Source organism: Vollenhovia emeryi, unplaced genomic scaffold (genome assembly GCF_000949405.1).
Source record: "Vollenhovia emeryi isolate VEMERY1.0 unplaced genomic scaffold, V.emery_V1.0 DF939126.1, whole genome shotgun sequence".
Lineage (NCBI taxonomy): Eukaryota > Metazoa > Arthropoda > Insecta > Hymenoptera > Formicidae > Vollenhovia > Vollenhovia emeryi.
This window is the reverse complement of record NW_011967240.1, coordinates 3,832,346-3,846,522: the sequence shown is the minus strand read 5'-3', so window position 1 is coordinate 3,846,522 and position 14,177 is coordinate 3,832,346. Positions and strand designations below refer to the sequence as shown.

Here is a 14,177-nt window from a genome sequence, read left to right as displayed (position 1 = left end):
TATGAACTGATCAGCCAATGACTAAACCAATTCACTAGTTATTTACTATTTCTTATTATTTAATGCGCGTATCAAGTGCACGATGTAAACTAGGCCATTGTATGTACATACATACATACTTATTGCGTTCCATTTATCCACGACAAACTGTGTTCGAGTGTGTAAGTGTGTTGACTTGTGTCGGTGCGTGTCTCCCAGAGGGAAAACAGCCTGGGTGCGTTCTTTTAGGCATCGGATTTGGCAACCGCTGCGCATCGGATTTGCCGGCTGACGGAAATCTGCGGTGCAGTCGACTGCGCAGTCGGGCTAAAAGAATGAATTACTGCAAAAACTGCTGTATCCGATGCCTAAAAGAACGCACGGCCTACGTATCCGCAGCTTACGGCAGCACCTCGTGCACTTTCTGCACCTGGAACGCTTACGAGGCAGAAAACAAACGCGTGATTCACTCTTGCCCCGCCGAGAAGAGGCAGCGACAAAAGATGTGACGCGCCAACGTAGACGCTGTATAAATTAACCGCGGGAAGCGCGGGATTTGCCTGAGACGTGGGGACTCGTGTCCGTTTCGAAAATTCATCGGCCGCGTCGCGACGCTGACGCGAACGCCGTCGACTGTACCCGACACGCGGTGGCGTGACGTTTACGCATCAATCAACCGCGATACCTTTATCACGTTGCCGCTTGTCGAAGGCAGGAGCATTGCGATTAGGTACGCGAGACACGGCTCGGGTACTGCCGCTCGTGTTCGACGCAGGTGCGAAATCACAGAGGCGTCCGTCTTACTCTGCAGCGTCGATGTAACCGACCTCGAGTCCCTTCATGACATCGGCGGAACATTTTATTAGCCTAATAACGATAACAAGTGCCAAAAAACTAACTACCGCGCTTGTTATCTGCTTTATTATATATCATGGCGTCATACATCTTATTTATGGTACAGTTCCCAAATGTTTACCAAGTATCGAATACCGATAACCGTGAAAGTGGCGGTTTAGAGGCGACGATGTTGCGTCCCGCGTGTTTCATTCCCGATCAATTTCTGCACAGGTAGCGATTCTTGCAAATGGTTGCTGACAGAAGGCAGATACAAAGGCGACAAGGAATGGCAACCGTACGGGTGTATGATGCACCATTATACGCAAACGTAAGATTGTTACTTTCAACTGTATTCGAAGGGAGGAGGTAACTGTTGTACACCTACAAGAGTTCCGTACAAATTTGCAGAGACAGCAGAAGATGTATGAGATATCTAGCTTTCATGGGCCACCATAATCATTTTGTGTTCACCGGCGACGCTAGAGTAAGGCAATTGTATAAATCTTTCGTTTCGCAATTTATGATCGACGGCAAAGCATCGGACCTCACGGAACTGCCGGAGAACTCTGACTTGGGTTTCAATGACGGGCAGCTCAAGTTGAACGTACAATTTCTGTGGAGGCCGCGACTCGATAATTCCATGATAGCAGATCTCAGAGGCTGGATGGTAGGACGCGTTTAATATATCCCTGGCGAGAATAACAAGCTTTATAAAGCGTTGATAACCGTCAATTTAAGGTTTTTTAAAGGTTCATACGCTTTCAAACTTAATGAGAATGCTTGCACAACGCCGTTGTGTTTCGAACGCTTTCAGAACGCTTATAAAATACTGTATGTAACGTTTCATAAAAGTTCTACAACGCCAAGTTCACAAATGCTATATACAAACGTCTTCTAGACGCCGCAGCGTTGCAATGTTCGCTCTACAAATTCTCTATTGGCCGTTTCTAAACTCAACGAACTCCTGCAGACGCTCACGTAAATGCTATACAAACACTCGTGAAACTTCTTATTTTTGCCAGGGTGGCGAAAATAACAAGCTTTATAAAGCGTTGTTAACCGTTAAATGAAGGTTTTTTAAAGGTTCATACGCTTTCAAACTACGAGAATGCTTACACAACGCCGTTGTGTTTCGAACGCTTTCAGAACGCTTATAAAATACTGTATATAACGTTTCATAAAAGTTCTACAACGCCAAGTTAAAAAATGCTATATACAAACGTCTTCTAAATACCGCAGCGTTGCAATTTTCGCTCTACAAATTCTCTATTGGCCGTTTCTAAACTCAACGAACTCCTGCAGACGCTCACGTAAACGCTATACAAATACTTGTGAAACTTTTTATTTTTGCCAGGGTGGCGAAAATAACAAGCTTTAAAAGCATTGATAACCGGTAAATAAAGGTTTTTTAAAAGTTCATACGCTTTCAAACTTTATGAGAATGCTTGCTCAACGCCGTTGTGTTTTGAACGCTTATAAAATACTGTATATAACGTTTCGTAAAAGTTGTACAACGCCAGGTTCAAAAATGCTATATACAAACGTCTTCCAAACGCCGCAGCGTTGCAATTTTCGCTCTACAAATTGTCTATTGGCCGTTTCCAAACTCTCAACGAACTCCTGCAGACGCTATACAAACACTCGTGAAACTTTTTTGCCAGGGATATCGTACAGCAAATAAACATGTGTATGGAGAGATTGAACGAATGGTAAAATTTGTGCATTCTTTCACGCCGCAGAAGACAGACGCACCTAGTGTAATTGTCGCCGGGTCCGCCGCGGCTACGATTCTTGCAAACAACAACAGCGATACGCAACTCTATTCGGAATATAACACTGGCTTGATTCGATTGGTACAGCCGATAGACTTTTTGGCCAAGAAGGGATCCCAGTTTCTATGGCTCTTGCAAGATCCTGTGCTCAAGGAAAGACTGCCTGCGCAGCTGTTGAGTTTAGACAACAAACAGATCAACTTGTGCAATAAAGCAGCCGAGAAGGTATAACATCGACGATACATTTATCTCAACATACACATACGCATACGAGGGAAAGGATAAATGCTCTATAATCACCGTACGCAGATATTGTCTCATAGCGAGGCTCGTGTATGGCATAGCAGCAAGCTGGTCGGGACCGGTGTTCTCGAGCAGAGTCCGGATGGTTATTTGGCGAGTCCATTGTCACTTCGTCATAAAGTTCAAATACTGTTAAACACATACTGCAACGATCATATGAACTTTGATGACGGCAGTTGTTGCAGTTATCCCGAATCGGCAACTACTCTACAATTGTTAAGTCTGTCTGCGCTCGCATTATTGTAATTATTTTCACTTCGGTACGTTTTAATTTAGTATCTTTCTCGCAGAGAATAACTAACGCTCCTTTATATGTAGCTTGACAATAGGAGGGGGAGTGTGGCTGCACAGGAAATTATGCAAGTATCGTTCCGAGGTGTCGTATTCTCACGTCACTACCGAGGAAGTAGAAGATACGGAAGACACCTCGGCAGGTACCTCGGAGGTCATTCAAGTTAAGCAGCCTGAGGTACAAGATTTCTACACCCTCGTTACATCGCTAGCCCTCTTTTCTATTATATTAGCGTATTTTTACTTGTGTGATAGGTAAGTGGTCCTCGCTTGACGAGATTCATTAACTTTGTCTTCATATCGCCAACAGCTTTATAGTAATTTCTTCCTTTTCTCGCACTTGACTCGTAGAACCAACTTTTTCATGAAGGAGAACAAGTATTACAGTGAATTCAGTTTTTGGCTACCGCTCGGCTATATCCTGGCTCTCGGATTATTTCTCACCGAGGATCGCGAGAGAGGACCGAGAGTGTTAAACAGAGAACAAACGGACGAATGGAGAGGTCTGATGCAAGCGGTAGTGCTCATCTACCATGTCACCGGTGCCAAAAACGTCTTGCCGATCTACATGTATTTAAGATTAATTAATTCTGCCTACTTATTTCTCTCTGGATATGGACACTTTTATTACTTTTGGCAAACTGGCGACGTGTCTCTCGTCCGATTTGCTAGAGTGCGTATTAGAAAAGTGGTTTGTGCATAAACCGTTAAAGATGCGACTTTCGCAAAAGAGAATCCGCAAGATCCAATCTGGTTACTGTTTCAGGTCATGTTTCGATTAAACCTGTTAACAGTATCCTTATGCCTTTGCATGAACAGGCCGTATCAATTTTATCATTTCGTACCACTGGTATCGTTCCGGTTTCTAGTGATTTATTTTCTGGCTTGGTTACCACCCAGAATATATTCTGGAAGTTTGGCGGAATACGGACCCAGAGCCTTGTTGTACTTCGCTTTGAAACTCTTGGGTCTTGTATCGATAATTACCATACTGTACATGTCGGAGGTAATATAAACAACTTGTACCGGTGAACGTATACTACGTTTCAAAGTAATGCCAAAATATAACGTATTTCATCAGCGCAGGTGTTTTTTGAGAAAGTCTTCGTCACGAGACCTTGGAAAGCATTATTCGTGACGACTGATGACGATATCCGCGAATGGTGGTCCCGTTGGAGAGTCGACAGATACAGCGTAGTCTGGGGCTTGACCTTCGGAGCTGCTCTCGTCGCTCTTCAGAGAATAGATCACATCCCGGGCACCGCGTTATCTTCTGTACTGGCACTGGTCTCCTTAGTGGCGTATACTACTTTCACGATTTTATGTCACTCTGTGTCCGAGTGCGAGGAAATTCATTCTTATGTCGCGTTTATTCCGGTAAATTTACTTCCGCTAACTGTCCACTCGTTGAACTCACTTCATTGCTATTTCATTATTAATATTACTTGTTATTAGATTATAGGATACATTGCTCTCCGAAACGCATCATTGGCATTGCGGGGGAAACACTCTGCACTTTTAGCTGGATTGGGTAGAATGAGCTTGGAAACATTGGTGGCGCAAGGTCATATATGGTTGGCGGCAGATTCGCACGGAGTACTTGTACTATTACCCAGATTCCCAGTGCTGAATCTATTGGTTACGTCGTTTATTTTCATCTGCGCCAGTCACGAAGTAAATAAAACAAAATATTTCTTTCACATTAATGGAAAATAAAGATGATAATTTCAATGACAATTGTAGAACAAAAACTACTTGCTCTTACGGAGACTCTATCGTTTAGATTCACAGATTGACGCACGTTTTGGCACCGTACGCAGTACCGAACGATTGGAAGCTAGTAGCACGCAATTTGCTGCTCTTTATAGCTGTGTTGGTACCTATCGGCATTCACGATGGAATGTTTTAAACAATTCTGATTGCCATCCAATGCATCAAAATCAAAGATATTAGCAGTATTAACGGGTACGAGGAGAATTTTTCATATCATAGGCCAGTTGAAGGAAAGATTAATAAGTAAAACTAAGTAAGTAAGTAAGTATCGATCTGTATCATGCTTTTCTTACAATAAAAGATGAAAACTGGAACTGGATCATATATTTCAAACATTTATTGCAATTTTTTAGTTCGATTTTGTATCTTACACAACTTGTGTATTTACAAGCTTGTAAAATTATTCAACTTTGTAGTCTAATAAATGTATATATACATATACAGTGTAAGGAAAGCAAGTCCTGTTTCATTTGTTGTCTAAATTGTATTTTGTATTTGTAATTTTGCAAAATACCTTACTAATTGAAATAGTATCATCTATTAGCTGCCTGGCCATTGTGTTTCACATGGCTGGTGTACACATCATAACCGAGAGATATCGTATTATCGTAAAACACCCTGTATCGCGTGGGAAGAAAGTAAAAGTTAATGACTTGGGCCGGCGGCCATATGATCCATTCTGCTATGTACAGTTTGTGCGCTTTGCTTCTGATTTCATCTTTAAATTCAGCGAAACTGCTATTCTCGAGTAGGGCCAGCGTTAAAAAGAAAGTGCTTATACAGAGGGGCGAGCCAATTAGTTGATCTACAACCACTTTTTTCAAAACCATACCGATGGTGCGTCCAGCCATTCTGGCGTCTAAAAAATTATACCAGTAATGACAAACTATTCCGATGGACATGCCAGATAAGGACATATTTCTCGTTCTGGTGAAACACCATCTGTCCCATTCGCCCTGAAGGACACAGAAGAGTGATTATCCGACATCGTAAGATACAATGAAGGCTGCAGTTAACGAACCTTTAATATCTCGTGATGTTGCTCCAAAACGTCTCCTAGGCCGGAGAGAGAAATCGACAGGCCGATATTTGTGTACAACAAATTTTTCGGAGAGAACATGCGTTCTTTTAAGTGATTTATCCTACCAAAGGACAGTCCCATTCCTCTCGCGATGTTTATTGCCTAAAATGCAAAACGCTATTATTGGTTGCTGCACCTTGCGACTGCTGCGTCACTCCAAAGCGTAAACGGTACACCGTTTGTCTTTATTTGAAACCTTGCTATTCATTTTGCCACATGCATACAAAATATATAATTCATATATGTGTCAGAGTTGTAATATACTATTGTTACATTATCCATGAATAGAAAGTATCGACATCGGGAGTTATTTGACACGCATATTATATATAAAATGCACGAGCTTATTAATTGACGGTGACCAATATAATCTGGTATTTATTGCAATAGAAATTATAGACTACAAACACCAAGGTGGTTGAAGCCACGTGCGCCCGCGTTAAATTAAAGAACCGATTACATTGTTGCAAAATGTTTATTAGGTTAGTTGAGAGTTGGGGTTAAGTTAGGAACGTTTGTAGCTCGACGTTACCGACGGATGGACTCGCGCGACCATTCGCCGAGCGCCAAGTGGCAGTCGAACGTGATTGGTTGTCTAGTTTGCGCACGAACCTGATTGACTACAGGGGGGGGGGGTCTAGCGGTAAGATACCATATTGGTTTTCAGTTTCTTGTAGGCCCGGTGGTAAGGTAGGTGGCGCTACGAACACTGGTAACACAAATTACACGCAAGTTATTTAGCCCTGGTCTATGTTTCGTGTATGTCTATGGTTGCTTCGTAATCAGCTGACCACCTAACGGCTGCTAACGGCTCAGCGACGTTGTTTCGCGCCAACGGGACAAAAAGGCGGGCTTTCGCGTGACACGGCGAGGCGCAGGTAAGACACCGAGGCACCCGAGTTAATAACCTGTGCGCATTTGCGAGATCGGTGTACGTAAGGTAGCTATGTCGCAGCCGTCAGTGACCGCTTACTTTAATACGCGCAAACGGCAGGCGTGCGACGATTTACGCGGCAAGTCTAAGATTTTGTTGCGGGAGGGGGTTAACCAAGCGCCGATAGCGCAGAGTGTCGGCAACTCGGAGCGGCCCGCGGCGTCCTCGGACGAGGCAAGTTTCCCTCGGGCAGGAGTCAGCCCGAAAGTCGTGTCGAAGGAAGGCGCTCGGGTAAACAAGGCGGTGCGCAATATTCGGTTCGACTCCTCGAGAGCGGCCCCCGAGAGAACGGGCAGACCCAAGGCGCGAGCCACTCGCTCTCGCACACTGCCTTCCACGGATGGAAGCCAGACAGACATAAGAGATAGCTTCTCCAAGGTGGCCAGCGATCCGGAGGCCAAGAAAGTTCCCTTCGAGAAGAAAGGTGCGCTTAGCCCGAAGAAGAAGCCGCAGACCCCCAAGAAAGCACCCGCCGTTTCGAGGGACAACCTGACGAGCGAGGCCGAAGAGAAATTACCTGCCAGCGGTTCTCTCACTCCCCCGTCGTCAACCAAGCTGTCGACGATGGAAAAACTTGCGAGGAGTGAAAATTTGAGTTTGACCGACATCAAAAACCGAATCAACAAGTCCTCCAGATTGGCAGAATTGAAAGCCATAACGCGGCGAATTGCAAATTCCGATCGGACATTGGAGCAGTTGCAGAATCAGCAAAAGCAGCCTCAGATGCAAAAGTTTGACAAGGTGGAACTGGAAATCCCTGTAAGGTGAGCATCCTGTTGCAATTTCATTGTCAAGTATATCCCTAACATTCTGCTTCTCTTCTCTTGCACGTCAAGTCCACAAAAGACATATAAATCTCCGACCAAGGGATTGTTGACTCCAACCAAGAACGAAGATCTCTCAAAGGCGATCATGAGTCCTCAGAGACGAATTTTGTTTGAGCCCAAAGAAACGACGCAGAGTCCAGGAAAATCCAGTCCTAGTAAGGCCTATCAGAGATATCTGTCCCTGGCCGAAAGCGAGATATCTGGATTGACATTGCCTTACAACTACCGATTTCTAGCTGAAATATTCAGAAGTGTAGATACGGTAGTGTCCTTGCAAATCTCATATATTTTCACTAACAAACACATTTTTTCTCATGTTATGTCAAGGTGTTGTTTACGTTTCTATGTTTTTAAATAAAGTGTTCAATTTTTCTAGGTCTCGGCCATGCTGTTTAACAGAAAAGAATTGATAACGTTCAATAAACTGAAACCTGCTGTTCAAGAGTTGCTACGTCGTAACTTTACACTGGAGCATCTAGCTAAAATAAAAACGGTTTACCCTGACGCTTATACTTATCATCAGGAGAAACATCGAAATTTTGGTTCGGTGTCTAAGCAAGAAAAATACGAGCTGGTTCTAACACCTGTAGTTGAGAAAATTAATGGCAGAAATACGCCTGATGCGGATAACGTATTGAAAACTGCGTCCGAAAGTAATATGAGCCCGACGATATTGCTGGAAAGAAGGAAGAAATTTTACAACGCTTTGCTAGGTGCAGATTATTCCTCTGAAATGGTTTTATAATCGTCTCGCCAAACGTAATATTACGTATCTGTAAATTCGCTTTGTTGTAGAGAGGGTGAAGAATGAACACGAGAAATTTTTGTTGAGCTTTGAGTCACCGAGTTTGATGAATATACCGAGAGAGAAAATAGTACGCTGGCATCCCGAGTTCAATGTGGAGTCTTGCAAGCAAATTGAGCAAGCTGTGTTACCGCGACCACCTCACGTTGAAAAGCAAAGCGCTAGAGATGTTCTTGGTAAGAGTTGCGATATTGGCGGTAGTAATAGGAATTTTGTATCAAGAAAATATTTTTCTATAGCTACTACGAGGAGCTATTAAAACTATTATTGTCATTATGTGCGCACTTGATGTGCCAGAAGAGTATCCGAATATCACAAAATATCGGAATAACATTTAGAGTATACAGTCTTAATCTGGTCGACGACTTTAAATGGGTCAAAAAATTGCACGAAAGGAGTAAATAATAATGCGTTTGCATAAACTGTGTTTGTGAAACTCGGTTTTCACTCAGCTGTTGCAAAACTTTATTGATTAATCAGCACGTAACGCAATCGGTATAAAGCTACTGCTTACGCGTAATACTTGAACAGTTGCATTATGCGTCCTCGCATTATGCGCAACTCAACCCGATTCTTTATTAATCAATTAATTCTAGAAAATGGATTTAAAGTATCGCTTCGAAAGGACCAAGTTATTCGTAGAATATGTAGGTTTCTCCGTATATTGTGTCTCGTAATGGACAAAACACAGTTGTAAGATATACACGCCATTCGCGTTATTCCTGTTTTAATTTTTTTTTCTTTTACAGACAAAGCTAAATCTTTGTTCCATTGTGGTACACGTATGGAGAAGGCATTGCAAAAGCTCGCCGAAGCAAATCTAACTTCCAAGTCCAAATCGCCATCTTCTACAGAAGATTCCACAACCCAAACAACAGAGGATGGCATTCCAAAAGTTAACATCGCCATTGTGGCCACTCCGCCGAATACGCCATCCATACAAATTACTGATCATCTTAGTACGCTATTTAAAGGCATCCCCAAGGCACTGCTCGAAAAGGTAAGAATCAATGGCACCACTCGAGAAGTAAGAAACCTCTTTAGGAGAGACTGACAGAAAGGTGTGACATTTATTGCAAAATGTTAACAACGCATTATTGCTCTCTTTTAAATTGTAATTATTGTAGGTGCGTGCTAAGCAAGCGGCTAAGGCATTGGAAGCAATGACGAGACCACCGAATGCAGACAAGGAGGCTGCACTGTATTCCAGACTTCCCGAATTAGCGAAGCTTCTTCGCAATATTTTCGTGGCGGAGAAGAAGGGCGTTTTACCAATGGAAGTAGTTATGCAAAAATTGGACAACTCTTTCAGAACGAAATTAACGTTGCAAGAAATGGAGGAGCATATAAGACAGCTGTGCAAACTCCTACCTACGTGGACCAGTATACATAACGTACGAAAGGTGGATTATTTGAAATTAGATAAAAACGTTGAACTCGCTAAAATAATTAAACAATTAGAAATTTTGGCCAATGATAAAGTCACGACGTCATCCTAATTTGTACATTCTGATATAGTTTTTTTCGAATATGTCTGCACACTTCACCTAGTTGTGAAACTAATTATATTGCTATATTTAAGTTGGAAACGCTTCATTTTTTTGCATACTTACATCTATATCGTGATGAAAAGATGATTGTATAATGCATCTTGCTAGACATATACACACACTAGCACGTGTAATTGATGACTTACCATTTGTTCTTTACACTTCACAGAGCATCTTTGATAACTATAAAGTACGAAATAAATTGTAACAAATGGGGATACGCATGGCACACATTTAACATTTACTTTTCCTATTATAGAGATTATTTTCCTTTATTAAATTGAAGGTTTGTTTATTCAGCAAAATGCAATGACATATTCAATGTATAATATACATATATAGTACGAAGTTATTTTCAGAAAAATGTCAATGTTATTTTCGGTATTACAGTTGTATTGTAAAAGGCTTCTTAAATTTCTCAAGCAAACCCGCTGACGATGTATGCAATGCTTTTGATACTTGATATTGATATTTATTAATAAAGCTATCGAAAATTGTAATTATATATATATTGTGTATTACGCATGCCACATATGACATGTACATGTATTTTATTAAAATACGTTTATCAATGTAACATTTAAACTTGATTAAAATTTACCGTAGTTATTTTTACACGATTGTTAACATGGTCTTGACGTACATAATATTGTATCATTTGTATTGTGTATGTGCAAGTTTTTCATTGTGAAAGTAAATAGAAAACCTTACAATTTTTAAAAAGCAAACAAGGTAGCATAGAGCGCATAGAGTGATCCTCGGACGCGATGCGTCCTCTGTGGACATTGAGAACGTGGACATGAACTACGTAGCCAATGTCCACGTTTGGGCTGAGCGGATAATGCAGATGTGCGCGCTCTACAGAGGGCGTGTCGCTATGTTTGTATCTGCAATTGTTATGGAAGATTCATCGCGCAGCGATATCTCGCGTAGTAACTTAACAACTACTGCAGTGAGCTTGTATTATCGACCTATTTTCAAGTATGTGTGTATATGTATGTGCTCGGATAGTTCCTAACCTCTTTTTTCGTATTGAACAGCACGATTTCGTTGTACTTACTGGAATATATTACTGTCTATTCGCAATATAGCGTAAGCAGTTTCTTGAGTCGTACAATTAAAGGGCATTCACCATGTTCTTGACAAACATGCTGTTGAAAAAGGCAAAGAGCAAGTAAGTAAGGCTATTGATCAAATTGAACCTCAAAATTTGAGGTTGGAATATGTATCCGTACATCTAAACGTTTAAGTATTAAGAAATTTACAATCACGAGGTAAAATGTCGATTTCCGGTAGGAATAATTTTGAAATACGTGTCAACGTTTTATGCTTTATAAAGCGCCGATAGTAGGAGAGATTAGACATACCTAATGTATTATCGATTAAAATATATATTTGTTATGAATTTCTCGTTCTATAGGCACCTCATAGTCCTTACGCAAAGTGCTGTAACCGGCCACCGATTGGTGCGTATAAGAGAAAGATTAGCTGACAAATTAGAATTTATACACTTTGATCCTCTGGGTAAGTAACCATTTATAGAGGAAAGTCCCTTATTATGAGATAGAATCTTAACATGATATGTTTTTGCTAAATTAATAGGCATCATTTGTTGGTTCTACCATGAATTTATTTCTCTTGGAGTGAAATCTGTTTAGTGGAAGATTGATTGTTGGATTGCGTAGTCGTTGCAAAAGAGATTTGTGCTTGAATTTGGACGTTGAAAACCTACCTGTCTCATATTAGAGTCCTATCTCATAATGTAGGAGTTTTCTCGGTGTACGTGTACCTACACACACGTATGCAAAAGAACATGATTAAATGTAAAGGGGGAAAAAATTATTTTCCTTTACAGTTCAGCAGAAGGTGCTGTATAGAGAAACGAGAAAATTACATAGCTTATAATCCGCAAATGTTGCGGTGTATTTGACTAACTATTTACAAAATTTCTGTGTTTGACATACATCAGAATTAGAAAGCGTATTTGTATCTAATCTTTTATAGATAAAATACAAACTTATGTTATACAAATACCAATAAAAACTAATAACAGACGAGAGATTTTGTAACATAAATGGCTGTAAATAAATAAAAAATTACACTATAAGAGATGATCTTGTTATAAAGATATCGGTTGTTTTCCATGTCTTCTTATTCACAGAATCCTTATAGTTATTGGCGGTAATTTCAAATGTAACAATTTGTCATTTGACACCTAACGTTTAATATTATAATTTCATACTTCTATTAAAAAGAAGTAAAAAAAACCTTATCGATCTCACTTTACATTGAAAGTTGAGTAAAATATGCAACGAGCAAACATTTTGTCCAAGTTTCATGTCGGTCATGTCGGTCGAAAGGACAGAAAGCGAAAGAGACGAAGAGAGACTCGGCGAGAGACCAGCCAAGAGTCTCGACATCGAGATTGGGGGTAGATTTCCTTTGATCCTTAACAAGGAACACAAAGTTGTATTATTTCCACCTGGGTTTCAAACGGTTCAGAATCCGCCAGGCGTGAAACACGATCCGCTTTCTCTCTCTCCCCTCCCCTCTCTCGCTCTCTCTCTATCTCTCTCTTTATCTCGCGCCCGCTTAGACTTTTCATCCTTCTCTCGATGCCAAAGACTTCTCTCAGTACCTCTTGCTCTTTCGCCCTCTCTCTTTCTCGTCTTCATTTCCTTCTCGTTCCTCTCTCGGTTTTGCTTGCGGTACGGGAGCGGCAAAGTCGTGCAGTTTTACTGATGTTACAAATTCAATTTCTCCTCGGCCGAGACCATTGTCCAGAGGAAAGGAGGGGAAACCGCACACAGAAGGGGTTACATCCCGGAGAATCGTCTCTCTATCTTTCGCGATTGTGCGCGTGACAGTTGGCGAGATTCGAAATCTTCCCCGCTTTTTCCCATCTCCCTCTTTCTCTCCCTTTGAAGAAAAAACTTGCCAACTTCCTCCTGGACGCGCATGCACGCACGCAGCACGCAGCACGCAAGCGTATAATCGTAAAACGGCATTTCGGCCGCGCGACGAGGACACTATAGCCTTTTAACACGTTCGTTTCGAAACGCATCACGCGTTTTACATTTCGCAAGATTAATTCTTAGCAATAATACCAATTTGAAGCTTTTGTCATCAAGAATACACATTAAAATGACTTATTTAGTTCAGTCATTCATCGGAAACCGACGATTCGGTTACCAACTCGTTACATGGAATTCTCGCTTCGCAAATGGAGTAGTCTGTAATTGTGACGCTAATTGTAAGAAAGAAAAAGCGTGCAAATGGGAAAAATACCAGTAGAGAGTTTGTGCAGAATCGCGGGAAATATAGGAGAAAGGAGAGAGGAGGAGAGAGAGGAGGGGGGGGGGGGGAAGAAAACAGATGCGAAAGGAGGCTGGTTTTCCGGGAGCGTTTCAGTTGCCTCGCGTTCGAGGGTGTTTTTTCGCATCCGCGCGAGTTACTCTCCATGCTTGTTAATAGTGGGCGCGAGCCCGCTAAAGTGGCCTCGCTGCTAATTAACTGCGTTATTTTTTACAACTCTTTCCTGCGCATTTCCATCCGTCATTGCCCCTCTCCTCCCAAATCACCCGGTTTTCTCTCTGGCGCTTCTCGCAACGCCGCTCGCAATGGAGTTGGATATTTACCGTGGCGAGTGCCCACGGCTTCCGTTTTATTTATCCGCCGCGCCACGGTTTTTGCCACGATAAAGGATTCGAAGAAACGCGTGCATACTTAAAACTCGACAGTAAAAAAGGTATAAAAGTATAAAGGCTATTCTACAATTGCGTAAACGTAGTTGTAGGGTTGTAGGAGTAGAAGCGGTAGTAAGTGTTGTACAACAAAGTAATATACAATAGAGTGAGATACATCGTAATTAAAGTGAATGATAACGAATCAGAGTACAGTTTAGCGTTTGATGAGAGCGGACACGTGACAGAATTCTGATTGGTTGGCCATTACGTTCTACATCGTTGTAGTCGTGAAAGATGAAGTTCAGCCATCTTTTACAACAGGCTTTATAATCGGAAATA

General features: G+C 41.6%; 4 protein-coding genes across 9 annotated transcripts; 3 read left to right on the top strand and 1 right to left on the bottom strand.

Annotated features, from left to right (window-relative positions):
• The first annotated feature begins 137 nt into the window (after positions 1-137).
• LOC105569087 (CAS1 domain-containing protein 1) lies at positions 138-5,580 on the top strand. 3 transcript variants are annotated; one of them, XR_001009474.1, is made up of 12 exons: positions 138-934; positions 1,048-1,144; positions 1,225-1,483; positions 2,556-2,813; positions 2,898-3,133; positions 3,210-3,437; positions 3,534-3,855; positions 3,949-4,188; positions 4,269-4,559; positions 4,638-4,856; positions 4,966-5,208; positions 5,500-5,580. XR_001009474.1 is itself a non-coding variant. In XM_012025256.1 (11 exons), the coding sequence occupies exons 1-11, from the start codon at positions 820-822 to the stop codon at positions 5,089-5,091; spliced, it is 2,391 nt and encodes a 796-aa protein (XP_011880646.1). In that variant the 5' UTR covers positions 138-819; the 3' UTR covers positions 5,092-5,269. The 3 variants fall into 3 exon arrangements, 1 of the variants encoding a protein (XP_011880646.1); XR_001009473.1 differs by having other exon boundaries at positions 4,966-5,216; positions 5,500-5,518; XM_012025256.1 differs by lacking the exon at positions 5,500-5,580 and having other exon boundaries at positions 4,966-5,269.
• LOC105569088 (mpv17-like protein 2) lies at positions 5,278-6,607 on the bottom strand. Of its 3 annotated transcripts, none has more exons than XM_012025257.1 (3): positions 6,569-6,607; positions 5,977-6,138; positions 5,278-5,911 (listed from the first exon to the last, which is right to left on the bottom strand). In XM_012025257.1, exons 1-3 carry the CDS (start codon positions 6,590-6,592, stop codon positions 5,489-5,491), a joined length of 609 nt encoding a protein of 202 aa, XP_011880647.1. In that variant the 5' UTR covers positions 6,593-6,607; the 3' UTR covers positions 5,278-5,488. The 3 variants fall into 3 exon arrangements, with proteins under 3 accessions (XP_011880647.1, XP_011880649.1, XP_011880648.1); XM_012025259.1 differs by having other exon boundaries at positions 6,497-6,575; XM_012025258.1 differs by lacking the exon at positions 6,569-6,607 and adding an exon at positions 6,445-6,559.
• A 198-nt stretch (positions 6,608-6,805) lies between these two features.
• On the top strand, positions 6,806-10,729 carry LOC105569086 (DNA replication factor Cdt1). The gene is made up of 6 exons (XM_012025255.1): positions 6,806-7,734; positions 7,807-8,059; positions 8,174-8,510; positions 8,593-8,778; positions 9,352-9,602; positions 9,730-10,729. The coding sequence occupies exons 1-6, from the start codon at positions 6,983-6,985 to the stop codon at positions 10,099-10,101; spliced, it is 2,151 nt and encodes a 716-aa protein (XP_011880645.1). The 5' UTR covers positions 6,806-6,982; the 3' UTR covers positions 10,102-10,729.
• A 79-nt stretch (positions 10,730-10,808) lies between these two features.
• LOC105569085 (39S ribosomal protein L33, mitochondrial) lies at positions 10,809-12,281 on the top strand. Of its 2 annotated transcripts, none has more exons than XM_012025254.1 (3): positions 10,809-11,326; positions 11,573-11,676; positions 12,008-12,281. In XM_012025254.1, the coding sequence occupies exons 1-3, from the start codon at positions 11,286-11,288 to the stop codon at positions 12,055-12,057; spliced, it is 195 nt and encodes a 64-aa protein (XP_011880644.1). In that variant the 5' UTR covers positions 10,809-11,285; the 3' UTR covers positions 12,058-12,281. The 2 variants fall into 2 exon arrangements, with proteins under 2 accessions (XP_011880644.1, XP_011880643.1); XM_012025253.1 differs by lacking the exon at positions 12,008-12,281 and adding an exon at positions 11,755-11,999.
• The last annotated feature ends 1,896 nt before the right edge of the window (positions 12,282-14,177 follow it).

Bases quoted from the DNA above. Each gene is read 5' to 3' on its own strand.
- LOC105569088 (XM_012025257.1), bottom strand. From the start codon at position 6,592: ATGGTCGCGCGAGTCCATCCGTCG. The intron at 6,139-6,568 runs GTAACGTCGAGC...TTTGCATTTTAG, and splicing joins TCGCGCGAGTCCATCCGTCG to GCAATAAACATCGCGAGAGG. The intron at 5,912-5,976 runs GTTCGTTAACTG...TGTGTCCTTCAG, and splicing joins AACATCACGAGATATTAAAG to GGCGAATGGGACAGATGGTG.
- LOC105569085 (XM_012025253.1), top strand. From the start codon at position 11,286: ATGTTCTTGACAAACATGCTGTTGAAAAAGGCAAAGAGCAA. The intron at 11,327-11,572 runs GTAAGTAAGGCT...CTCGTTCTATAG, and splicing joins TTGAAAAAGGCAAAGAGCAA to GCACCTCATAGTCCTTACGC. The intron at 11,677-11,754 runs GTAAGTAACCAT...CTAAATTAATAG, and splicing joins TATACACTTTGATCCTCTGG to GCATCATTTGTTGGTTCTAC.
- LOC105569087 (XM_012025256.1), top strand. From the start codon at position 820: ATGACATCGGCGGAACATTTTATTAGCCTAATAACGATAACAAGTGCC. The intron at 3,134-3,209 runs GTAATTATTTTC...CTTTATATGTAG, and splicing joins CTGTCTGCGCTCGCATTATT to CTTGACAATAGGAGGGGGAG. The intron at 3,856-3,948 runs GTGCGTATTAGA...TTACTGTTTCAG, and splicing joins CTCTCGTCCGATTTGCTAGA to GTCATGTTTCGATTAAACCT.
- LOC105569086 (XM_012025255.1), top strand. From the start codon at position 6,983: ATGTCGCAGCCGTCAGTGACCGCTTACTTTAATACGCGCAAACGGCAG. The intron at 8,060-8,173 runs GTAGTGTCCTTG...CAATTTTTCTAG, and splicing joins TATTCAGAAGTGTAGATACG to GTCTCGGCCATGCTGTTTAA. The intron at 9,603-9,729 runs GTAAGAATCAAT...TAATTATTGTAG, and splicing joins CCAAGGCACTGCTCGAAAAG to GTGCGTGCTAAGCAAGCGGC.